This window comes from Artibeus jamaicensis, unplaced genomic scaffold, assembly GCF_021234435.1.
Source record: "Artibeus jamaicensis isolate MK-2021 breed Jamaican fruit bat unplaced genomic scaffold, CSHL_Jam_final contig_511, whole genome shotgun sequence".
In the NCBI taxonomy this organism is placed as follows: Eukaryota; Metazoa; Chordata; class Mammalia; order Chiroptera; family Phyllostomidae; genus Artibeus; species Artibeus jamaicensis.
In genome coordinates, this window is record NW_026521866.1 from 907,339 (window position 1) to 933,822 (window position 26,484).

Genomic DNA, 26,484 nt, shown 5'->3' on the forward strand with positions numbered 1-26,484 from the left:
GAAGCTAGGGTAGGATGAAGGAAGAAAAATTGCCCTATTTGTTTTCATTCATTCAATTAGTAATTACTTCTTGGTAGTTCTTTTGTGTGAAGAAAGTACTATGGGAAGTACATGAACAGAGAAGAAAATATTTTTTTTGGAGTTATTTACTTCTGTTTGGAGAGCCAAGAGTGTTACCCATGGGAGGAAGATATCTAATGAGCAAGAGCAATACAAAACTGCATTTAAAAGAATTCCAAGTCATGGTGCAAAAAGGACAAAGGAATTCAGGAAAGGGAAAGTTTGTTTAGAATGATTTGGAAAGGCTTACTCTGGGATGAAATGTGTTGCAAGCTGGGCTGTTAAGGATGAGTCCTGTGAGGAGAAATTCCAGGAAGGGAGATAAAGAGCAAAGGCATGGAGATGGGACGAAGTTTGACACAGTTATGGGTGAAGGATCATCAAGAGTATCTTCCTGATGACTTTCCCTGGGAAATGGAGGAAAAGATAGCTAGAATATAAGAAGATAGTTTATGAATGGCTTAAAAGTGTATACAGAGTGTTTGGGGCTTGATGTGCTGGGCCAGGATGGCAAACACCGGATGCTCTTGCCTTCTGCTTCTCCATCCCTCAAACCTGTGGCACTATTGCCAGTCAGTCATGGTGTTACAGAACAGGGGGTCTGGCCCTGAGTGGGTCTGCCTAGGGTCAGCTGGTAGTGTGTGGGTTCTTGACTTCATGTAGGAAAGATTTCACAACATGAGTCCAGGTGACCCTGAGGGTACATTTATTAAAGTTGAGGACAGTGAAATGAAGAAGGGCTTAGTATAGAAGAAACAACAGGAGCCCCTAGCCTGGGCTGCCTTAGCTCCTCGGGAGCTTAGGAGACGCTTGCCTGAGGGGGAAGAAGTAGGGGAAGAAAAGGAAGAAGGGCTAGAAGGGAGCGCTGGGTCCTTTGTGTTGAGTTTTTATCTCTCTCTTGCAGGTAGGGAATCTTAGGGGAGGTCTCGGGGGAGGGCTTCATGGGAATATTCATATATTTTCCAGGTGTGCTCTTTCAGGGTCATGTTCCTCATTAACTGGTCAGTGCCAGGGCAGGAGGGCATTAAGTTATAGCTGGTCCTGGCTTCATCCACCTAGTTTTGCTGCTTTTCTGGGCCTGGAGCTGAAATACAACTGAGGGCTACATGTTATCTCTAGGGAGGTAACATTTTGTGTCTGGCTGTACATTGCTTGTCCAGTTTGTTTAGCTATCTGTCTCAGTTCCCCTATTGCACTTGTGCTGGCTTACCTGCCTGTCTCCATGGCACTGACTTTTCCTGAGTCTGTTGTGGCCTGAGGCTCCTTCTTAACACAATGAATGCTCTATCTAGTCACCACCAGTTAAAGAAATGAAATCTATTTGCCAACCAGTAGGTAAGCTGTTAGGAACATTCTGCACTCTTGAGCAAGTAAGAATTCATGCAATTTCCTGTGTAATCTAAAGCTAGAAACTGGGGTGGGAGCTGGACTTTTCAGCCTAAATCCTCCTTCTATGGCTTCTTTTTTTTTTAACATTTTTTTATTGATTATGCCATTACATTTGTTCTATTCCCCCCCTCCTTTCCCCTCCACCCTGCACACCCCTCTCCCACCATTCCCCCCCTTTAGTTCATGAACACGTGTCTCAAGTTCTTTAGATTCTGTATTTCCCCTACTATTCTTACCTTCCCCATATCTATTTTCTATCTATTGTCTGTGCTACTTATTTTCTGTACCTTCTCCCCCCTTCTCCTTCTCCCACCCCCCTGTTGCTAATCCTCCACATGATCTTCATTTCTATGGTTCACTCCTGATCTAGCTGTCCTCTTAATTTGCTTTTGTTTTAGGTGTGGTTGTTGATAACTGTGAGTTTGTTGTCCTTTCACTGTTCATCTTTTTTTATCTTCTTTTTCTTAGGTAAGTCCCTTTAACGTTTCATATAATAAGGGCTTGGTGATGATGAACAACTTGAATTTGGTCTTATCTGAGAAGCACTTTATCTGCCCTTCCATTCTAAATGAAAACTTTGCTGGATAGAGCAATCTTGGTTGTAGGTCTTTGGTTTTCATGACTTGGAATATCTCTTTCCAGCCCCTTCTTGCCTGGAAGGTCTCTTTTGAGAAATCAGCTGACAGTCTGATGGGAAGTCCTTTGTAGGTGACTGTCCCCTTCTCTCTTGCTGCTTCTAGGATTCTCTCCTTCATTTTAATCTTGGCTAATGTAATTATGATGTGCCTTGGTGTATTCCTTCTTGGGTCCAACTTCTTTGGGACTCTCTGAGCTTCCTGGATTTCCTGGAAGTCTGTTTCCTTTGCCAGAACGGGGAAGTTCTCTTTTATTATTTGTTCAAATAAGGTTTCCACTCGTGACTCTTTCCCTTCTGGTACCCCTATAATTCAAATGTTGGAACGTTTAAAGATGTCCTGGAGGTTCCTAAGCCTCTCCTCATTTTTTTTGAATTCTTGTTTCCTCATTCTTTTCTGTTTGGTCCTTTTTTCCTTCCTTCTGGTCTACTCCCTTGATTTGAGTCCCAGTCTCCTTTCCATTATTGTTGGTTTCCTGTGCATTACCATTCATTTCAATTAGTTTAGCTTTCATATGTTTCTCTAATTTGTGACTAAAATCAACCAGTTCTGTAAGGATCCTGATCACCAGTGTTTTGTACTGTGCATCTGAAAGTTTGGCTATTTTTTCATCACTTAGATTTATCGGCTCTGGGGCTCTGAGTTGTTCTTGAGCCATTTTTGGTCTGTTTGTGCCGGTTAAGTATGAGGAGCGGAGCCTTAGTTGTTTACCAGGGTGGGGCCACTCGGTCGCTGGTTTGTGATGCTGTATGTAGGGGCGGGGTCAGAGAGGGAGCAGTGGCGGTCCTCTCTGCTCGCCCAGTCCGTCCCACCGCTGCCTCGGCCTGTTTATCCGAGCAGAAATGTGCGAGCCCACTGTCCTGTGCAGTGCGGTTTCAATGCTCACCTCTTCACTGGTTTATCTGCACGCAAATGCTCGACTGCTCTCGCAGACAGCCAGCCACGCCTCTTCCCTGTGTCTGCCTGCAGCTAGTCTGCACCTGGGATCAGCGCCTTTGGCTGCTTGCACACCACCTGGTTGGGGATCTTTTTTGCCAACCCGCACCGCTGCTGGCTTCACTCCTCTTACCAGTTTAGCTGAGCATTTCGTTGTCTTCGGACTCTGTATTGTCGATTTTCTGTGTGGTTTGGTTATGTTTATTGTTAAAACTTTGTTTTTAGATTTGGTTGTGCGAGGACACAAGGTGTTTCCACCTATGCCTGCATTTTGGCGGAAGTCTCAATCCTTCTATGGCTTCTTGAAATACACACCAACCAAGTGAGAAATCACCACACATCTGTTGTTTCAAATTTCGGATACAGTTGAGGTCTTTTATAGATTAAAAATATATTTAGAAATAAATACTTTTACTAAGAATGCATAAATTGCTTTCATTTCTTACATGTGACTCTAAAACTCATTCCAGTGTTATAGTGGGCCAAAAGTGGGTATAGAAGTTCTTTAAAATTATGCAAACCAAATAAGAGAACTTGAGATACCGGGTAATAAAAACCCAACTTATTTTAAATACTAAAAACAAAGAGCACAAAAGCCAATGAACATAAAAAGCAACTAAACAGTCTGGAAATATCATAGCCCATGTTAAAATGCACACCGAATTTTCTTTACATCAGCTGAGGAGGCTGAGCAGAGGCTGTGTTGTTAAAATGTGTGTTTTGTGCTCCAAAATGCCTGTGTTTCTACGGTCTGTGCTTTGCAGGTGGCTGAGCCTGTGTCTGCTTGCTGTTGTCAAGCAGGAGGCCAGGAACTGAAGACTGAGCTTCACAGAGAGCCAACAAGGGCATCTGGAATCTCTCTTTCTCAATTATAATGAGGAATCTGCAAAACATTTGTGTATATTTTAAAGAATAGTATGAATTTTAAAGAGTAAATGGAACAGCTATATAACTGAGTGAGCTTCCCTCCCCAGTTGTATCCTATCCCTTTCTCTCCACCTGGAGGTAATTACTACTCTGACTTTTGTGATAATCATTTTGTTTCCTTTATACTTTACCATGATGTTTACGTTTCTAAGTGACAGATTCAACTGTGCCTGTTTTTGAACTATATAAGTGGAATAACCCTGTATGTATTATGATGACTTGTTGCTTGCCTTCAACATACCTGGGAAATTGCCAATGACTGCTGGCTTTATTTTGTACATTTTCATGGCTGTACACTGTTCACAGCTGATCTGTCCAACTCACTGTTGATGGATATTGGAGTTATTTCTGGTTTGGTGCTATGATGAACATTGCTTCCTGAACATGCTTGTACATCTGTTAGTGCCTGCCATGTGTAAGCATTTCACTAGATTCTGATGGGTACGGGTTTAATTTTGCTGAGTCACAAGGTGTGCACATGGGCGGTTTTGCTCTGTGATGCCAGTGTTTTCCAAAGTGGATACCAGTGCTGCCCGAGGCGTCCTGTTTCACCAAGTCTCTGTGCTGTCAGATGTTAGGGTATGCAGTGATATCTGATAGTAATCTCAGTTTGCATTTTCCCAGTTACTAATGAATTTGGCATCTTTTTATGTATTTATTGGCCAGTCAAGTAAGTTTTATGTTATGCGAAGAGTCTGTCTAAGTCTTTGCCACTTTTTCTATTTTAAAATATGTATATTTAATGCTATTTCTTGCTCATATGTATGTATGAATGAATGTATCAATGAATTTAAATTCAAATTTCTATCTCATCTTTTTACTTTATATTGCCTTTTTATCATCAGAAATCTTCAGTTTCTCCTTTAATTTTCTATTTCATTTTTTCCTTTATACTTTTTTTTTGTGGGGGGAAGAGAAGAAGGAGGAATGGTCTAATTTAAGAAATCTTTCCACACCCCCGAGATAATGAAGATATGTCCCTATTTTGATGGTATTTTTAAAACTTTACAGTTTTGTTTTCCTATCTGTTGTTTAGTCACTTGAGTTGATTTTTTAATATATGCCCTGTAATTTTTTCTATACAGCTATCAGTTGTCTCAGTGTTGTTGGCTGTAATGTCCATTCTTTCCCACTGATGTGTGGTGCCGTGTCTGTCATACAGCGTGTGTCCCATGTGCATACTCCTGCTTCCAGAGCTCTCTGTTCTGTTCTGTCTGCCTACTTATGCATCCTTATACCAGTACTACCCCACCTTAATTATTTCAGCTTTTTAAATAAATTTTGATAAACGTTCTGGACTTACAATATCATCTGGAATCTCTTTAACCAATTGGTTTTTTTTGGCCCCAGAGAAGTTTTGGGAGCGTGAATGGCTTGGATGTGGACATGTGTGCTGTGGTCTGCTGGAGATCGGGGGGTGTTCAGGCCCATGTCTCCATGTGGTGAGGGTGTCTGTGTTGGGTGAGGGGGTATTTATTTTAATGGGTTTTTTTTTAATTTTTTTAAATAGTTAAATAAACTTATTTTAGAATAATTTCATATTTACAGAAAAGTTGGAAAGATAGTACAGAGAGTTCCCATATATCCCACATTTATTTGAGCCTATTGTTAACATCTTACATTATTACGGTAACTTTGTCACAATTAAGGAACTTTATTAATGTTTTATTATTAACTAAAGTCCATAGTTTATTCAGATTTCATTAGTTTTCCCCTAATATTTTTTTTTAAATGTTGTTGCTGTTGTTCTAAGATCCCATCCAGAATGTCACATTATATTTAAATGTCAAGTCTCTTCAGGCTCGTCTGGGCTATGACAGTTTCTCAGACTTCCTTTATTTTTTATGACTTGAACAGCTTTAAGGAGTACTAGGCAGATACTTTGGAGAATATCTGTCAATTAAGGTTTGTCTGATGTGTTTTTCTCGATTAGACTAGGGTTATGTAGTTTTGGGAGGAAGACCACCGAGGTAAAGTGCTATTTTATTACTTTATATTATCATATTTAAACACATCAAGGGTTCATATTATCAACACAGCTTTCTGCTGATGATATTGACCTTGTCCATCTGGTTGAGGTAGTGGTTGTCAGGTTTCTCCACCATAAAGTCATCTCTCACTCCCTCTCTTTGTTGTATTCCTTGGAAGAAAGTCTCTGGCACAACCCACACTCCAGGGATGGGGATTGTGCTCCATCTCTTTGAGGGAGGAGCATCTAAATAAGTTATTTGGCATTCTTCTGCAGATGAAATTTGTCTCTTCTTCCCTTTATTTATTCAGTCACTTATTTATATAGGTATGGATTCATGTATATTTATTTTATACTTTGTTTTTTAATGCAATGCATTGTTACTTAAATTGCTGCTCAAATTGTTGCAGCTTTGGCCACTGGCAACTCTGTTGGCTCCTGTGTTCCTTTAACATATGCCTACCACTTTGGCTTTTGAGTGCTTCCTTACCTTTCAGTACAAGATGTTCCAGGCTCACCTTGTATATTTTAGGACACAGCCTTAGAATCAGCCATGTATCCAGCAACCCATTCCTTTCATTGAAGATTAGTATTTAAGATCTGGGCTGGGCGTGCTTGTTGCTACTAAGGTGTCATTGGTTATAGGACCTTTCAGTGATCAGAGGTATATGTATGCTAACTTGAGTGTACACTTATATCTGTAATTATTTCTCTATCTCTCCATCTGTACCTAGATGAACATAAATTCCTTTTGATGGCTCGATTCTAATTCAGAGCCACATGACTCATTCTAACCTTTCATGTATAGAGGAGGAATGTTTTAAAAAGCTATCAATTAATGTATGACTAAGCATAATAATGAGCTTTTTTGTTCCTGGAAATTTTTTATAGGTACAGCAATATTTTCCCTTTCACTTTATATGCTGCCCAAAGTTTCAGAAGTTTCAAAACTTCTATTAAGAATTATAAAAGTAATCTCAGTGATTACTATATTCTTTTCATAAGAAGAGTGAACAGGGACTTCTGCCAAGATGGAGGAATAGGTGGAAGCACTGTACCTTCTCGCACAACCAAGTTTAAAAACAACAATTTTAGCAACAAAAACACAGCCAAACCACAGAAAATTGAACTACATGGAAGTCTGACAACAACAAACCCTTCAGCCAAACCAGTAAGTGGGGCAGAGCCAGCAGCAGAGCGGGGTCGGGCAGGAAAGATCCACCGGACCAACTCGGGCTCGCAACCCAGATGTGCCAGCAGCCCTGGGAGGATCCCAGGTGTAGAGTAGCGGGCAGACCCACTGAGGGCTGACCGCGGTCACACATTCTCTCGCAAATAAACCGGTGAAGGAGCGAGCAGTGAGACAGACCGCACAGGCCCCAGTGGTGGGAAGTGACAGAGGGGACCACCATCGTCCCTCTCCGACCCTGCCCCCACATACAGCATCACTAACCAGTGACCTAGGTGGCCTCGCCCTGGTGAATACCTAAGGCACCACTCCTCATATGTAATAGGCACAAATGGATAAACATATTGAAGGCTGAACTAATTGATATGAAGGAAAATGCACAAGAAACCAATAGCAATGGAAAGGAAACTGGGACTCAAATCAAGGGAGTGGACCAGAAGGAGGGAAAAAATGACCAAACAGAAAAGGATGAAGAAACAAGAATTCAAAAAAAATGAGGAGAGGCTTAAGAACCTCCAGGACATCTTTAAATGTCCCAACATCTGAATTATAGGGGTACCAGAAGGGGAAGAGGAACAGCCACGAGTGGAAAACATATTTGAACAAATAATAAAGGATAACTTCCCTAATCTGGCAAAGGAAATAGACTTCCAGGAACTCCAGGAAGCTCAGGGAGTCCCAAAGAAGTTGGACCCAAGAAGAAACACACCAAGCCACATCATCATTACATTAGCCAAGATTAAAATGAAGGAGAGAATCCTAGAAGCAGCAAGAGAGAAGGGGACAGTCACCTACAAAGGAGTTCCCATCAGACTGTCAGCAGATTTCTCAAAAGAGACCTTACAGGCAAGATGGGGGCTGGAAAGAAGTATTCCAAGTCATGAAATCCAAAGACCTACAACCAAGATTGATCTATCCAGCAAAGCTTTCATTTAGAACGGAAGGGCAAATAAAGTGCTTCTCAGATAAGATCAAATTTAAGGAGTTCATCATCACCAAGCCCTTATTATATGAAATGTTAAAGGGACTTACCTAAGAAAAAGAAGATAAAAAAGATGAACAGTGCAAGGACAGCAAACTCACAGTTATTAAGAACCACCCCTAAAACAAAAGCAAACTAAGAGGACACCTAGATTGGGAGCAGAACCATAGAAATGAAGATCACATGGAGGGGTAGCAACAGGGGAGTGGGAAGAGAAGGGGAGAGAAGGTACAGAAAATAAGTAGCATAGACGGTAGGTAGAAAATAGATAGGGGGAGGGCAAGAATAGTATGGGAAATATAGAATCTAAAGAACTTGAGACAGGTGGTCATAAACTAAAGGGGTTGAATGGTGGGGGACGGGGTGGGCAGTGTGGGGGGGAATAGAACAACTATAATGGCATCATCAATAAAATATATTTAAAAAAATAAATAAATAGCCCTGGCTGGTGTAGCTCAGTGGACTGAGTGGGGGCCTGCAAACCAGAGTATCTCGGTTTGATTCCCAGTTAGGGCACATGCCTGGGTTGCAGGCCACTTCCCAGCAGGGAACACAGAAGAGGCAACCATACATTAATATTTCTCTCCCTCTCTCCTTTCTTTCCCCTCTAAAGATGAATAAATAACATTAAAAAAATAAATAAATAACATAGCTACTCAGAAAAAAAAAAAGAAGAGTGAACAGGATCCATGAGGGAGAATAATTTCTGAACTACCAAGAAAAAATGACAGCTTATTTGACTCCACTGAGAGGATTTGGAGCTAATGATTCTTTCCAGTGGTTCTCTCTGGCCTCTTCAGGATTAGCCTAAATTTCTGTCTGGAGGAGTGTTATTAAGAAACCAAAGAATGACCAGGTTGCCTTAGAGAACCTATGTTTTCTGTTCAGTACTCATTTGATATCCATTCTGACCCTTTTCATGAGAAACAATCCATTTAAATGTGCAAACCTGACACTGCTTGTTGGAACTCGACACCAGGAATTTGGCCACAGGTGAACAGCAGTTATTGGCACACATTAATAAGCAGGCAAGGCCCCGTGGGAACAAAAAGTCTTCCCAGGATACATGTATCAAGAGCTTTAACTGATCATTGTAAAATGTTATTGTCCAATCAGAAATTAACTGTGACAGTGATAATCATTCTTTGGGGTTTTTACCTTTTTAAAAACGTTAATTTTAGTTTTAATTCCACCTTACAGGTAAACCAATCCAAACATGTAAAAGAAGTGGGACTTTGAAGAGATTTTGCTGCTTTAATTATTGCTAAAACAGTGCCTCATCTGTGTGTTACACAAATATCTTGAATATTTAGACAAAATGAGCTAATGGGAGCACAACAAGCCTGATTATTCATGTCAGCAGCTGTCTGAGCAATTGGGGAAGACTGAGACTGCCTCATGGCACACCACAGCCTTTGCAAACAGCCTGCAGACTTCCTCTGCTAGATTTTGATGGAATGTTGTGAATGGTTTCCATCACTTTTGGCTAGAATACCTTAAACATGTGGGATGGTTTTGACAAAAAATAATTCCGCCAGACATTTGACAGCTGTCTCCTGCTCAGTGTTCGCTTGCTACTTACTCATGGCCTACTTAGGTGGTTGTTTAAATTTGACCTTGGAAAGGGGTTGTGGGTGGAGCAGAGTAAAAATACAGGGCAAACATTTTAAAATGAAATGTTAACTGTTGCATTTCAGGAGTTTGAAATAATATAAAATGCTTTTGTTATTTCTGTTAAGGTGTTTTAAAAATATAATGTACACAACTAAAACCTACCTGATCCACCAAAGATTTTGTTTGGGAAGAGCTCATGAGACCACTGTTCTTTTATTTTGTCATTTGTAAAATTATGCCTGAAAAACGTATAGTCATGTGTTACTTAACAATGGGGATATGTTCTGAGAAATGCATCATTGGTGAATTTCATCCTCACGTCCACATCATCATAGAGTGCACTACACAAACCTAGCTGGTGTAGCCTACTGCGTACCAGGAGTATGTGGTACAGCCTATTGTTGCTCTTAGGCAACAAATCTGTACAGCATGTTACTGTACTGAATACTGTAGGCAGTTGTAACACAATGTTAAGTATTTGTCTAAACATAGAAAAGGTATAAAAGGTAAAAAATTGTCTATATAGGGCCCTTACCATGAACAGAGGTTGCAGGACTGGAAGTTGCTCTGGGTGAGTCAGTGAGTGAGTAGTGAGTGAATGTGAAGGCCTGGGGCATTGCTGTGCACTACTGTAGACTTTATAAATACTGTGCACTTAGGTTACACTAAATTTATTAACAATTTTTCTCTTCAATAATAAATTAACCTCAGTTTACTGTAACATTTTTAACTTTGTGGACTTAAAAAACTTTTTGACTCTTAACAAGAGCACTTAGCTTAAAACACAAACACATTGTACAGCTGTACAAATGTATTTTCTTTCAATATATCCTTATTCTATAAGCTTTTTCTATTTTTAAAATTATTTGTTGATTTTTTTACATTTTGAACTTGCTGTTGTTAAAAACTGGCACAAACACACACATTCGCCTAGGCCTGCACAGAGTCAGGGTTGTCAACATCGCTGCTTCCTCCTCTGCATCGTGTCCCACTGGAAGGTCTTCGGGGGCAATGACGTGCAGCTGCCATCCCCTCTGATAACAGTGCTTTCCTTAGGAATGCCTCCTGAAAGACCTGCCTGAAGAGGTGTCACTCCTTTCAGAAGTATTTCCATGGTGGTTGGTTTGGCTTACTTCTTCTTTCCACCATAGATTTGCTTGTAAGCAGATAGTGCACCCTGAACATTCCTCTCTGTTAATGAGCACCTTTTGGTGTTGCGAGGGTGGGGAAATCTGTTTTCAAACTTTAAGAAGCTTGTTGCTGGCTGCAAAAGCTTCTGCTAAACCTTTCACTGTGAATTTTCTTGGAGGTTTTTATTCTTTTTCTTCTCCCACTGTTTCATCTTATCTCCCTTCTTCTTCAGCTATACATTCCTGTTCCAGTTCCAACAACTCTTCATTCGTCAGTTCCTCAGGAACTATCTCTAGAAGCTCCTTAGTGCCATCCTCATCTTGTTTGCTGCCTCAACCAACGCCTTGTCGATCTTTGCACTCTTTGTGCTCTGATGTTACAACAGCCACAACATCACTAGGTGATAGAGGTTTTTTGGCTCCATTATAATCTTAAGGGACCACCATCATATATGCAGTCTGCCATTGACTGAAACATCATCATATTGTGTATGACTGAATATTTCATTATGTCTTAGGTGTAGTCATTGTGATACATATTTCTAAACTCTGGACTTCATAGTGTCAGATTATGAATAGGCTGCAAAAGTATCAATCTCAGGCTATCCCCCTAAAAGACTTATCTTCAATCTGTAGAATGCATAATAAGCTGTTAGGAAGTTGCTAAAATGCATATTTCTGGGACTTGCCCAGTAGACATTTTGGTTCAGTGGGTCTGGGACACAAGGACCTTCATTTCTAAGAAGCCCCATGTGATTACTGGAACAGATATCTGTAGAACACACCTGAGAATGATGTCCTGGAAGATTCATGGGATGTTCTCTGAAGAAACATAGAGAAGGCTAGCTTAGGATTGTTATGTGACAGAGAGGAGTGCAGGAATCTTGCATGTTTGTCTTCATTTTGTCTCTTTGCTTTTAGCATCAAAGGATTTTTAAAAACTTATATGTTTAATTTTACGGGAAAGTGAGGACTTTTGTGCATCTGCTATAAAATACCAGAAAACTTCTCTTTTTAAAGATTTTATTTATTTATTTTAGACAAAGGGGAAGGGAAGGAGAAAAAGGGAAACATAATGTGTGCTTGCCTCTTGTGTGCCCCCTATTGGAGACCTGACCTGGCCCCAGCCCAGGCACGTGCCCTGACTGGGACTCGAACCCGTGTCCTTACTGTTCACGAGCCGGCACTCAGTACACTGAGCCACACCAGCCAGGGTGATACCTGAAAACTTCTGAGATGTGGTTGTTCTGAAGTTAAGCATGACATTTTTGGAATCATGTGATTATCCTCCCAGCAATGCATGAACATATCTCTCTCTCCACATTAACACTGCAGATGTTAAACATTTTAAAAAATATATTTTATTAGCCTGGCTGGTGTAGCTCAGTGGATTGAGCTCGGGCCTGCAAACCAGAGTATCACGGTTCGATTCCCAGTCAGGGCACATGCCTGGGTTGCAGGCCAGTTCCCTGCAGGCCAGTTCCCAGCGGGGGATGCACGAGGGGCAACCATACATTGATGTTTCTCTCCCTCTCTCCTTCCCTTCCCCTCTAAAAATAAATAAATAAATAAATCAAAGATGGAAGTCCTTTAAAAAAAATTTTTAATTAATTATGCTATTACAATTGTCCCAATTTTTCCCCCCTTTATTCCCTTCCTCCCTATATTCCCTTCCCACCAGCATCCCCTCCAACCTTAGTTTATGTCTATAGATCATATAAGTTCTTTGGCTTCTCCATTTCCTATACTATTCTTAACCTCCCACTGTCTGTTTTCTGCCTGCCATTTATGCTTCTTATTCCCTGTACCTTTTCCCTCAATTCTCTCTCTCCCCCTCCCCGCTGATAACCCTCCATGTGATCTCTATTTCTGTGAATCCATTCCTGTTCTAGTTATTTGCTTAGTTCATCATTGTCATTTTACTTTTCTTAGATAAGTCCCTTTAACATTTCATATAATAAAGGCTTGGTGATAATGAACTCCTTTATTTTGACCTTTTCTGGGAAGCACGTTATCTGCCCATCCATTCTAAATGAAAGCTTAGCTGGATAGAGTAATCTTGGATGTAGGTCATTGCTTTCCAGCCCCTTCTTGCCTGCAAGTTTCTTTTGAGAAATCAGCTGACAGTCTAATGGGAACTCCTTTGTAGACAACTGTCTCCTTTTCTCTTGCAGCTTTTAAGATTCTCTCCTTATCTGTAATCTTGGGTAATGTAATTATGATGTGCTTTGGTGTGTGCTTCCTTGAGTTCAACTTCTTTGGGACTCTTTGAACTTTGTGGACTTTCTGGAAGTCTATGTCCTTTACCAGATTGGGGAAGTTCTCCATTATGTTTTCAAATAAGTTCCTCTTCTCCTTCTGGCACCCATATGATTCGGATATAGGAACGTTTAAAGTTTTCCGGGAGGTTCCTAAGCCTCTCCTCGTTTAAAAAAAAATTTGTTTCTTTATTCTGTTCTAGTTGAATGTTTATTTCCTCCTTTGGAACAATTTGTTCCAAATTGTTGATTTGAGTCCCAATTTCCTTCCCTCCACTGTTGGTTCCCTGTATCTTTGCCTTTATTTCCCTTTGCATAGCCTTTACTTTTTCCTCTATTTTGCAACCATACTCAATCATTTCTGTGAGCATCCTGATTATCAGAGTTTTGAACTCTGCATCTTATAGGTTAGCTATCTCTTTTGCTTAGTTGTGTTTTTTTTTTCTGGAGCTTTGATCTGCTTTTTAATTTGGGCCATGTATTTTTGTCTTGGTATGCCTCTTACTTAGTAAGGGGCAGAACCTCAGGTACTTGCTGGGACGGGGCAACCCTCATGGCTGTGTTGTGGTGCTGTATGTGGGGAAGGGATCAGAGAGAAAACAATGCCACTTGCTCATCTCTCCACAGACTTTTAGTCACTTCTTCTGCTACCCACAATTAGGCCGTTCAGGTGCCGATTCCCAGGTGGATAGTTTTGTGTGTGTTCCAGGACCCTATGGGTCTCTCCAACGAACTCTCCTGTGAGGCTGGGAGTTTCTCCTGCCACCGCAACCCTCCACAGGCTTTTTCAGTTAGAAGTTTTGAGGCTTTATTTTCTACTCAGGAACCCTGGGTTGTACAGTCAGTGTCACTGCCCAGTTGTTCCTCCTGGTTTACCTGCACACAAATGTAGGACCACCCAGTCTGCCAGCTTCTGTCTCACCTGCCTCAGTCCTCCAGACATCGCCTAGCTGCCAGTCCTTTCCACCTTGGCTGCCCATCTCCACCCCTCCTGCTGGTCTGTATCAGTGTTTCTTTTTTAACTCCTTGGTTGTCAGACTTCCATACAGTTAGATTTTCTGATAATTCTGGTTATTTTTGTTTAATTTGTTATTGTCCTTTTGGTTGTGCAAGGAGACAAAGTCTATCTACCTATGCCTCTATCTTGGCCAGAAGTCCTAAACATTTTTATCTCGACCAATCTGACACATGAAAATGAGGATCACATTTTCATGTGATCCTCATTTTCATGTGAATTTCTTTATTTGCAGGCAGGATTAGGAAAGATTATCTACTGAATAACTTTTTCACCTATATAGAAATAATAAACATTTAAAAAGTCAACTAGATGTTAAAACTCTTTTTATAATAGCAATACCAATTTAAAGACCTAATAATCATCTTTTTAAGTGTGTGTGTCATTTAAAAATTTTTGAAGTGTTTTAATTCCAAAAAATGAGTTTAAGCAATAAATGAGCAAGAGCTATAACAGATAAAACTTTACAACTCTATGGTAGGACATAAAAGAAGACTTAAATGAAAATGTGTACTTATTCCTTGGATAGGAAAGCTCAGCATTGTAAGAATGTCAGTTTGCTCTAAATTAAACCATGAATACACTGAGATCCCAGTCACATTATCAAAATAACACTTTAAAAAGGGTTTACAAAATGATCCTAAAATTCATCTAGAAAAATAAAACAGGCAAAAATAGTATTGGGAGGGTTAATCCCAGCAGATATGGAAACATATTTTAATGCTTTAGTAACAAAACAATATAGCATTGTCACAGAACTAGACAGACAATTAATGAACAAAGTAGAGAAAAGTTGACTGAAGTACACAGGAAAATTTAGTATATAATAATGATCTTTAAAATAACTGTAAAAGAGGGATAATTCAATAAATCAGTTATGGGTAATTAGCTGGTCATAGGGAAATATAGATTCAAAGTGAACCAAGATTTAATGTAAATGAAAAGCCATAAAACTTAGAAAAAGGAGGTGAATTTTAAAAATAATCTTGGAATTTCAATGAACTGTATAATCATGACATGAAACTCAGAAGTCAGATAGATAAATGATCAATAATTCTGACTTATAAAAATCTTTTGTCCAGCAAAAATGCCACAAACGAGATCAAATAAAATGACGAGCTGAAAGAAATTTGGAAAATATGTTACAAAAGGCTAGGTTCTTTAATACACAAAGAACACTTTCCAGTAATTTTTTTAAAAATTCAAACAACCCAAACCAAAGTGGCAGAGAAAATGTACAAGAATGTCACAGAAGAAGAAATATTTATGGCTTATGAAAAATGGGTCACCATCTTTAAATAAAAGTTACTCGGAATTAATGTCAGGTTTTTCTTGTGGAGAGAGGACTTTAAAATATGTTGCAGTTTTACTTTTGGTGTGATTTATGGAAATTAATGTATTTAACAAAGTGGCTGTTATAGCCTGTGTTCCCACATTCATCTATGGAACAGGAAGGACTACACTGGGAGCCTTCCTGGGTCATGAAATGAAGGGGCTGAGTCAGGTAAACCTATGAAACTCTGTAGTATGTTGAGCCTCCTATTTACTTGTTTCCCCTGTTTGCATTATTTCCTCAATCTTTTTGGCATTCTCTAAGATTGGTGCCATTCCATAATCCTGGCTGATACCGCTTTGAAAGATTTATTAAAGGGATGCTGATACAGCACTTAGTATGTGCCAGGTATTGTTTTGAGCACTTTATAATATCAACTTACTTAACATTTAAAATTCTTATAAAGCTATCACCCATTTGATAGATTGAGGAGCATAAGACCTGAGGGAAGTGACCTTTAGGGGGTTGTCTGTTAAAGAAGAAAATACTTTTACTTCTCTAGCAGCACACTTTAACTACCTTTCTTAACACCAGCTACTTCCTAGGCCATCTGTGAAAGATTCTGAACTAAAACCCATGGCTAGAACATACCTTCTGCACAGGTGGGCTCAGTGGAAGTCATCTGTCTTCTCTGACTTGCAAAAGGATCCCAGGAACTGAACTTTCCCAGTGGACTCCTGGGAGGGATAGGGCATTGTTCCACATTAGCCTGCTGGTTTGATTCCTCTCCTTCACTGGTAGGCTTCAGGAGTGGCACTTGGCATACCTGTCCCCCTGTGTCCCTTCTATCAGTGGAGGAGGATTAAGAATTAAATAGCCATGGAATTATTAGAATGTGAGAATGAGTCAGCTGCTACATTGCCAAATTCCATCCACGAACAACAAAACAAGGACCCTTCTAGGGCAGCACACCCTGTTGAAAAGTCTGGGATCCACAGGATGTTGTTTCCTGACCTCCTTCCATGCTGAGAGCCTCTAAGTGCTGTGGCCAGTTCAGGCTGTGCATCTGAGACACACAACAGGCTGAAGTGTGGACTGTGCTGAGATATAAGCTGATTAACATCAAAGCTTTGGTCTAGTAGGAGACTCACTCTTTCATGTTGCTTGCAGCCCTAGGCCTCCCTCCCCACCCATCTGGAAGGGTGGGTGAGCCTCTGCCTCTAGGACTTTTTCAGTTGACACTCCCAACACTCCCTACACTTTCCAGTAAGTCCACATGGCACCTCCTCTACCTGAATGCTCCTCTCTGCTAAAGGCAACTTGGGGTAATTTTGTCATTCTATCAGTTAACAAATACTCATTGACTGCCTCCTAGGTGCCGGGCACTGTTCTGATCCCAGCACACTAAAACAAAAACAACGATCCTGATATCAGGAAGCCCACAGCCTATTTTTTGAGCCACACAGGTTCACAAGGATGATAGTATTATGTTTGAATATGCATCAGTGTTAAGGGAAGAGGGGAAAGAGCTTCTTTTCTTGATGGAGGATTTGCTGGACTGAGCTTTCCAGGAAGCCACCAGCGGGAGAGCATCAACTGAATGGGGAGGGGTAGACAGGAAAAAGCAGGTACGTGACCCAGAAACAGACATCAGCGCAGCAAGTTCCCAGAATGGCCATTTGCTTGGAATGGCTATAGCTTTGAGTGTGAAAAGAGGGTATAAGACATGAAGCCTTGTCCTGCTAAGGTGTTGGGTTTTATCCTGAGGCAATTTTAAGACATGGAAGAATTCTGTTCACATGAATACTTCATAGATTTTCAGTTTTGAAAGATCCCTATGGTAGGCATGTAGATAGTAGATTGCAGGAGGCTTAGAGAAGCATGTTAGTTTTTGTTGTGGGGAGGCAACATAAGTGCCATGCCCAGAAACTGAGTTGACTTTGCCAGCAATTTATTTAGCACAGATATGTTATGGGAATTAGAATAATTTGACAGGCCAATAGCGTACAGGCCAATATCTCTTAATGAGGCAAATTAAAAAAAAAAACAGTCCAAACAAATGACAGATTAATCATAGTATTGTTCAGGCAAAGGGGACATGAAGGAATAAAGTCCAAGGAGGCACTTGGCAGAGTCAGTGACCAAGTGCCTAATTTCCAGATTTCCAGCTGCCAGTGCAAAAGGAAAAGTCTCCTGTTGCCAGAGCATTTTGCTAGGGAATGAAGATACCAGGGTTGATAGGTGAGCTAATATTTTTTTCCCAGGGTTGCTATATGGTCACTCCTGGCTAGGATGAGTGCCTCACCAAGATAGGAGTGAATGCCCCATCTCAAATAGTCCTCACAAACTGTCTGTATTTGTAGTCTAAATGTCCCTTTGCCATAGTTGCTTCCACATGTTCTTATTGATAAGAAGGGCCCCTCAGCAGCTGGCTGCTTACCAGTGACCACAGATGTAGGGCGATAACATCTTGGCAGGACTTACTTCATTCTTCCATCAAACAGCTTTTTTGTCATAAACAAGTGAATTAAAAGAATTTAATTTAAGTCATGAACAAATGGATGTGAAATCATATTAATGTAATGTACAAGGCAACTGCAGAAATCTTTGTAACGAATGAGGGGAGGCAGGATCAGTAGAGGAGAGGCTGCCAGGGCAGGTAAGCTTCATTACTTAGTGTTGAGAGTTGAGAGAGGGGAAGCACTTAGGCACCTCCATGATTTTTGCCTTGAGAAGTAGAAGGTTTATGGAAAGAGCAGCCTATCTGTGGGTGAATTGCAATTTGTCAGGCTCTGACAAGTTACAATTGTGAAGCTCATTTGCTGTTCAAATAGTGATGACCAGCTAGCTCTACAGGGAGATAATGTCTAGATATGGAAGAGAAAAGGTAGTGTCTCTAGCCCCCTGAGCATGTTACCACAGACCATACACAGGTGAGTCCGTAAAATGCTCTACTGCACAGTGTCCACTGTCGGAGGCAGTCACCCCTCCCTGATCCTGACAGTTTTGCTTTTGATTTTGACCCCCACTCTGGTCTCTTCTGGTCTCTGCAGTCAGTGTCTCCTTAGTAAGGGGGCCTCTGCCTGCCCCATGGACTCCAACTTCCCACTTCTCCTACCATTTGTGTCTTCTCTTGGTTCCAGAGGGAATCCAGCCACTGCCCTGAATCCCACTCTCCATCCTGACCACTTGGCCTCCCAGTAGCTTGCCAGTCCCCACTGCTTTGAGTGTGGGTAAGCCTCAGATAGTCAAGAAAGAAACCCTGGATAATGCTGACATTTAAGGGTCAGACAGAATGAGAATGAGGGTGAAGGAACAGCAGTACAAGAGGGGAGCATCACAGGGATGAAGGGAGAAGAAATCCAAGTTTATGCTTCCTGACTAGTTTGCAGTAACTATTCTGAGTGATTTCTAAGAGTCCTGACATAGTTTAGTCTAGAAAGTCTATAAATAGGCTTTTTCCATTAAAATTGACTATGTTTATACCTTGGCAAGTTTCAGTTTACCTGTCTCGATGCCCAGCATGGTGTCCAGCATTTAGCAGATGCTTGATAAATAGTTGTTGAAAAAAAATGAACGAAAGTCATTGGATGCTGTAGTCTCTTCTCATGTAGTCCTAATTACAGAGGGTCAGTGAATGCCACCTTCCAGCCTCTTGCATCTCTGCAATGGGCCTCTCCTGAAATGTAGCTGAAGGAGTTCCCAGGTTGCTCTTTTACATGTCTGCAAGAGTTCCAATGAAGTATATTCTCACCTTTCTAAGGGTCTTTCGTATTGTGCTTGCACAGTTTGTTCTAGCAACAATTTTCTGATACGAACAGGGTATCCTGCAATTTAATTACATTCTAATGCTAACTACCCTAAATGAGCACAGACCCCACAAATTAAAAGACTCAGACCTACAAGACTGCCCCTCACTTCAAAGGCCAGCTGCAAGTCTTGAGAATCTGCAAGTTACCTTCACTTTTCTACCCAACAGACTGCAAATTTGAGGGTTCCCATCACTACTTGTGATTACGATTTTCCTATAAAAGATACAAGGCAGCATTAGCCAGGTTAAAGAGGTTCACAGAGCAAAGTATGTGGCAGGGGTGTGGAACTCCCCTGCCTTCATTGCACATGCTGCCCCCCTAGCACCTTCTCCAATCTGAAGCTCTCCAAGCCTTGTGTTTACAAGTGTTTATTGAGGCTTCATTACTTAGTTATGGATGATTAATTGAATATCCAGCCCCCTCCACTTCCCTAAAGGTTGGGGAGTGGGGCTGAAAGTTCAATCCTCTAATCCTGTGGTTGTTTGCTCAGGTGACCAGCTCCACATTGAAACTATCTAGGGGCCCATCTCTATTAGAGACTCAGGTTTGGTTTAATGGGGCTCTCAGTGAATAACAGAAGACACACCTATAACTTAGGAAACTTCGTGGGTTTTAGGAGCCCTGTGCCAAGAACCAGGAACCAAGGCCACATACATATTTCTTATACCACAGTAGTGAAAACATATTTTGGCAGACTACAGTGGTTGGTCCTTCTAATCTCAGTTCATATTAGAGGGACTTTCACTGGCCCTCCAGACTCTTAAAGTAACAAGCCGTTCTTCAGGAGGATGGGATATGCCCCTCCCCTGCCTCTACCCCCAACTCCAGCATATTGGGGTTTGAGGATATTTTGAACGCATGTATCCCTTATCTACAAAGATTGAGAGAATGGCCTCTGGAGGGTGGGTGGAAGCTGGTGGTTGTGTTGTCACGACCTGACGAGAGCAAAGTAGGCAGAGCCAGAAGCCTTGGGTTCAACCCTGCCTCCAACCCCAATTCCCTCTGTCATCTTGGGCAAGTCATTCATCTAACAGACCACATTTCTAAATGTGGGACAAGTCTGAGGACATAGTTTTCTTAACTCGCCATTTCAAGGTCCAGCACCGTAGACTCTGGATAATTAACCCTTCCGGTGTACTCTTATCCTCAGCATAGATTGTGTTGCAAGTGACTTTGTTTTTACTTTAATCTGGCAAAACCTCTTCCACTCCTCTTTGTGCCATAACGGGACTGATGAGAGGGGAGCTAAGGAAGTGTTTAACTTCTCTTACCAGAGGGTATCTGAAGCTTCCTTGATTGCAGGTTGTGCCCCTGCCCCCAGGTGAAGATGGGTGGGCCACAACATGTTTTATCTGTCCCACGTTTGGGCAGAGATGAGCACCACCCTTCTATTTGTGGTTTGACAAAACTGCCAGGAAGAAATTAAAAAATGGGGTAACATGCCAAACTGAACATAAGAAAGCTCTTTTCTGGAATGTTTCAAACGTACAATTCATTGACACCAAAAATATTTAGATTAAAAAAAATACCTGCAAGAGTCTGGGCTTCTTTGTAAGAAACAATGTAGAGGGCAGATTCAGCAGCGTAAGTTTTCCCAGTATGTCTTTGGTAGGAAGGGTTATGAAGTACCGGTTCCAACTGGCTTCACTTAGGAGGCTTCTCTCCTCTGGTATGGAATCCTGGGACCATCAACTTAATTTAATAGAGTAGGCTCTAGTTAGGCCCTTTTCCAGCAAGTACCTGAAACATTCTCCTCACATATGGTGTGGGGTAGTAGAGAATTTAAATGCCAAGGTAGAATTTTCCCAGTAGCTTTATAAACAAATTGCATCCATTCATAAGGAATTTGGTAGGGGTGGAGGAGAGGGAAGAAGACAGAAAGATAGAGTCTATGCACTTGCCCCTCCCAGTTCTGATTTTCCATCTTCCCTTTTTCTTTTCCTGTAGCCCTCTGAGTCCAGCGGTATGTTCTTTCTCACCCACAGCATTAGAGAAACTTCCAGATCCTCCCCACAGCCCCACTCTAGTCCATTTTGCGCACTGTGTTTCCCTAGAATGTGGAGCTTTTTTGTGGACCCCGTGTCACTGTTATCATTGGCCACTGGATGCTTTCCTGCCCATTTGCTGTGATTCCTGCTGGACTCTCTCTCACACACTGCATTATTCATTTGTGAATCCTCCATTACACCCAAGGCAGGTATGGGTACAGGATCGACTTTTAATACTCTCTAGGGGCAAGGGTGCTCCTCACCATGGACCTTCGTCAGGTCCTTGCATCACAATCCTCACCTGTGTTCTCCCTGCGCTGCATGGCCCCACTTCAGATGACTCCCTCCAATTCACCTTCTTCAGTTCTGTTGATCAAAATGCATCACTTTCTACCCCTCTACTGCTTACCTACATATTACAGGTGTTACAGTGCTGTGGATCAGAGTGACTGTGCTCTCAAATGTAGATTCCAGGAGGCAAGGACTCGTGTTTTCTCTAGCACTTACAAAAAGGATTGGCATACAGTATCTGTTCAATGAATATTTGTTGAATAAATGAATAAAACTTATGGAGAATAGAAACTGTGACTTTTTAACACTTGGCTATACTACAGTATCTTTACATGAAAAGTAGATCAGTAAATGTCATTTTAGATTGTTTATTTAAATGGAGTTCATGTCCTAAAAGCTTTGCAGGAACAGCTGTTTAAAGGTCAAATTCCAAATATGCCAAACTGCACCATAGCTGTTGTAGCTCTAAGATGTTCATTTCTAAACTCTCTAATCATGCCACCTATTTTCTCTGATTTGTGAAAAATGATGTAGTGGACTCATAGAAATGTGTGCACAGAAGCACACACATGTTTTGTAAACTATTGAGTCATTGTTATGGGGAAAATATTTGAAATCAGCCTTACCTCAGAAAGTTGGAATGTATACATAATGATTTTTCCTACTGTTCTGGAATTCTTTACTTCTGTGTGACTGGGAAGGTATTTTATATATGCACCTCTTGCCTCGATGGATGCCAGAGACCAGGTTTTCAACTTTAAAAAGTCTCTTCTGTACTAGATTCTTAATACTTTGTGAACCATGGAGTATTCTTCTGGAAAATAAGGGAACTGTCTTCACATGAGCTTTTTATTTGGTCTCCTAGGGTTATTTATATCTTACAAAGAAGCATTCATTTCTGTCTGGGTTTGGCCTCTTTTCCAGGGAAGTTCCCCTGAAGGATGCGAGGGAATATGCTGAATCCATAGGTGCCATCGTGGTTGAAACAAGTGCAAAAAACGCTATTAATATTGAAGAGCTCTTTCAAGGAATCAGTAAGTACCTAGAATTGTGTTTTTAGCTTAGCTTACATTTTTTATGCCCCTGAGAGTCAATGGACGAATTATAGAGCTCTGAAGTAGAGCTTTTCCTTGGTGTGAATTTGTCTGATGCTGTGGATATAGAACCTGTAAGCATGCGCTCGTCGGCACTGACACATCTTGTGTCTCCCAACTCTAAATTTCCACTTCTGTTGGAATTTCTACTTTTGTTCTTTAACCTGGTAATTCTATGTTTTGTGAGTCAAAATGAAGTAACTCTTTTTCAAAATAAAACTTATTTTAATTAAAAATCATTCTATAGTATTTTATGTGTGGGGCTAGAAAAATTAATTTTTGTTTTACCCATCTAAGTTCTTCTGGCTAGACTAATCAAAATGACATAAGACAGATTAACAAGATAAAAATGACCAAATTGATTACTTATGTACATATGAGAGCTTCATAAGAATATGGGACCCCAGGACAGAATTGGCAATAGAGGCTATATGCCATCTTGAGCTAAGGAGAAGGGGGGATGGGTTTTCTTTTGGGAATTTAAAAGGGAAGAAGGCAATCCACATGGTGATGGAAAAGCAAATGACTGATAAATAAATGTTTGCTGGGCCATCTTAACAATAGTACACAGAGAAGAGATGACAGATGAAATGAGCCTTGCTATGTTCTTCCCAGTCTATCATGCTGGTTTATATGAAACTATAGTTTTCTGTAATGACAGCTCCCTCCCTAGAGCATGTCATCTATTTAAACCCTTTTAGGCAGTTAGGGGAAGGTTAAAGGGTTTTTTTTAGTTTTTCTTTTCTTAAAAATAGCCAGCTTAAAAAGATCAATATCTCAAAAGACATGTTTTGGGGTGACAAACTCTGCTTTCCCTCATATATTAGTATGTCAAGGGGAGGAGAAATAAAATAGACAGTGAGGAGGTATAGGAAACTAAAGTCATCTATTTAACTGAGTGACTCTAGGCAAATAAGAGAACCTTTTAGTTATTTTCTTTTGCTTGATTATCACCAACAAAATAGTGTCTCCATCCCACATGACCTGAAATTGGGAATTGGGTAGAGCGTCGCCTTGTAAATATTTTCCTTATTTCTCATCAGCTAATTAGTAGAAGGTGATGGCTCACTTCTCCATCTCCAGTTGTGGGTAATGTTATGCTCCCTTTTCTTTATGCTGGCTCCCCATGAATAACCTTTATCTAAGAGTGCTCCCACAGCTGCTGGACCAGATTTCACTTTCACAACTTCTCTGGTAATGATGTTCTGTTCTGAGTGCCCCCAGAGAGCTATCTGCTGGCAGTGATCTTGGGAAACTGTGTCCTGAGATACCTTTGGAGCATAACTGGGGACTTTGCAAGAGGTATAAGTGTTTTGTGAGGTGCTGGAACCTCACAAAACTTATCCTAAGGGTCACCTTAGGAAAAGTTGAACTCCTGAAGTTGGCAGTTGTTCTCAAATATCTTGGCTCCAGACAGTTCCAGAAGGGAATTCCAGAAGAAAAACTGATGGTTTGATCTCTCTAAGGTCATTGTTGGCGGTGCTCTCAAAGTTAGAGGGGCCATTACTTCCCAAAACAGATTTATTTCCTTTTAACTGGTTTTGGTTCATTACTTCAGACTCTGAGAACCCACATCAAGTAATATTTTGTTTGTTTCTTTTGCTTGATGGAGAATTCACTGGAGATGAGGAACCCTGACTGGGTTACTTGGGCCACAGAAATGCATGAAAGAATGCAGCCCCCACCCTTTTTGTTTGCTGGTTCTACATCACCTTTTCTTCCTGTCTCCTTCAGAAGGATTCATTCTCTTGCTGTCATTTCACACTGTCAACAGAATCATATTCTCCAAGATCATCTATCTGAGTGGTTGAACTCTGGAGTGCTAGGGCTATAATTTTATGTTGGAAGCCCCATATTCCCAGACTCCTATTCCTTCCCAAAAAGTGGGCCATGGGAGCAGTGCTCTGTGGGGAAGAAACTGCTCAGCTGCCCTCCATCACTGTGTAACTCTGAGTGACATCTGAGAAGGTTGGCTTGAAATCATTCCATTAACCTCATATTTCCTGACGTCAGACTCATTTTCCTGGTGGCATTTGGCTTTTCTGGTAGGTCAGGCTAATTGTGCAGCTATTAAATATTTTGTTTTTATTAATGCTTTTAATTAATGAAGCTAGGTAGCTCCTGATGACCATGACACCCACAGCTTTCCTTTGTGCAGCTCCTTGTACATTCTAGCGCTCTTTCCTCTGCTTTAGCTGCTAGAAGGCAGACAGTGCAGATGGCAGTGTTCAGCGAAGGAGTGTGTATACCTGACATTCAATTTGAGGTTCATGTAACTTGTTAATACCAAATGAAATAAGGACCTCAAAGAAGAAAACAAACCTAAGCAGCAAGAATTGATATCTTAATTTGGAAGATATTTCTTTGTGTGATTCAGCCAGTATAAATGCATTCATGCATATGAGGTTTCATGACTCAAAGGGACAAGGGTTTTGACTGAGAAATTCCTGAGGTCCTATTGATTCATTCATTTAAGAAAAACAAGTGTTCTACTTAAATCACTGGACAATTATAGCTTCAAATAACTAATTCCTACAGAAGCTGTAGCATATCACCTTGTCTCCCATGTCAAATAAACTTCTGTTTCTGTCCCGTTATACTTTGGTTGTAAGTGTCTTTGCAAAGAAGTCTGTAAATACACAGCCTGAGGCAAAATCTTTCTCCATATACAGGGTGCAGTACAAATAACACCCCTTTTATAACAAAATCATAAGCATGTAATTCTGTAACAACAATATGACACTCAAGCACACCATGTGACAATTTAGGTGAAATGTTCAAATTGAAACTATAAATTATTATACCCATATTATATTACCCTACCAAGCACACTCAAGGAGGTGTTACTTCTGCCAGACCCTGTATATTCTGTAAGTGCTGGTGTCCTCTAGCCTCTTTACCCCTTCAGGGGAATTTCTTCTGAATCAGGTGTTGTAGCCTAACTACAGGGTAATGTATTTTATTTTATTTGTTTCCTTTACAACACCATTTATTCTTTATTCTGTTTTTTCATTGCTATTTGCCTGTAACTCTTTTTTAAGTATATTTTATTGATTATGCTATTATAGTTTTCCCAATTTCCCCCCATTATCCCCCTCCAACCTCCACCCTCCACCCCCAGCCCTCCAGCATTCCCCTCCTTAGTTCATGTCCATGAGTTGTACATATAAGTTCTTTGAGTTCTCTGTTTCCTGTACCATTCTTAACCTCTCCCCATCTATTTTATGCCTACCAATCATGCTTCTTATTCCTGCTACCTTCTCCCTCTTCTTCTCCTCCCCCCTCACTGAAAACCCTCCATATGATGTCCTTTCTCTAATTCTGTTCCTGTTCTAGTTGTTTGCTTAGTATTTGTTTTCATTGTTGTTTTTTAATTTTTAGGTTCATTTGTTGATAGTTGTGAGTTTGTTGTCATTTTACTAACTACAGGTTAGTTTAAAACACAGTACCAAGTACACATAAATACACAGCAACAGACACTTCACTTATTTTCCTTTTCCCTGTTTCTACTTGTATTACATGTGCTTCTTTCTGAGCTCAAAATAGAATGAGAGATTGCTGACACCTATGCTCCCCAAAGCAATGTTCCAGATGTAAACATACCTGGAAGAAAAGATGCAATAAGAAAACAAAAATGAGCAGTAAGAATAAAAGTCTTTTTATAAAGAGATGCTTAAACAAAATTCATTCATATTTACTTGAATAAAGAGACAAATTTTTCCCTTTTACATTTCTAGAGTGTTCATAACCCAGAAATGCATCAACTGTGTTTTCTGAACATGAGTTAATATATTTTCTAATTGGAGATTGTCTACCAAAATATTATCAATTTTCTAAGGCTGAGGCCACCATGGAAAGGATCTGGGTGCTGCCCTGCTTTGGGTGGTCTGTGCACAGCCCTCACTAAGTGTGTGCCCTGGGA

The 26,484-nt window shown here is 40.7% G+C and overlaps 1 protein-coding gene across 1 annotated transcript in view; it reads left to right on the plus strand.

Annotated features, from left to right (window-relative positions):
• Positions 1-26,484, plus strand: part of RAB31 (RAB31, member RAS oncogene family) — a 157,215-nt gene that overhangs the window by 117,878 nt on the left and 12,853 nt on the right. Inside the window, exon 6 of the mRNA XM_037154081.2 lies at positions 22,393-22,502. Within this exon, the coding sequence (XP_037009976.1) occupies positions 22,393-22,502 (110 nt within the window). The remainder of the gene's footprint in view (positions 1-22,392; positions 22,503-26,484) is intronic.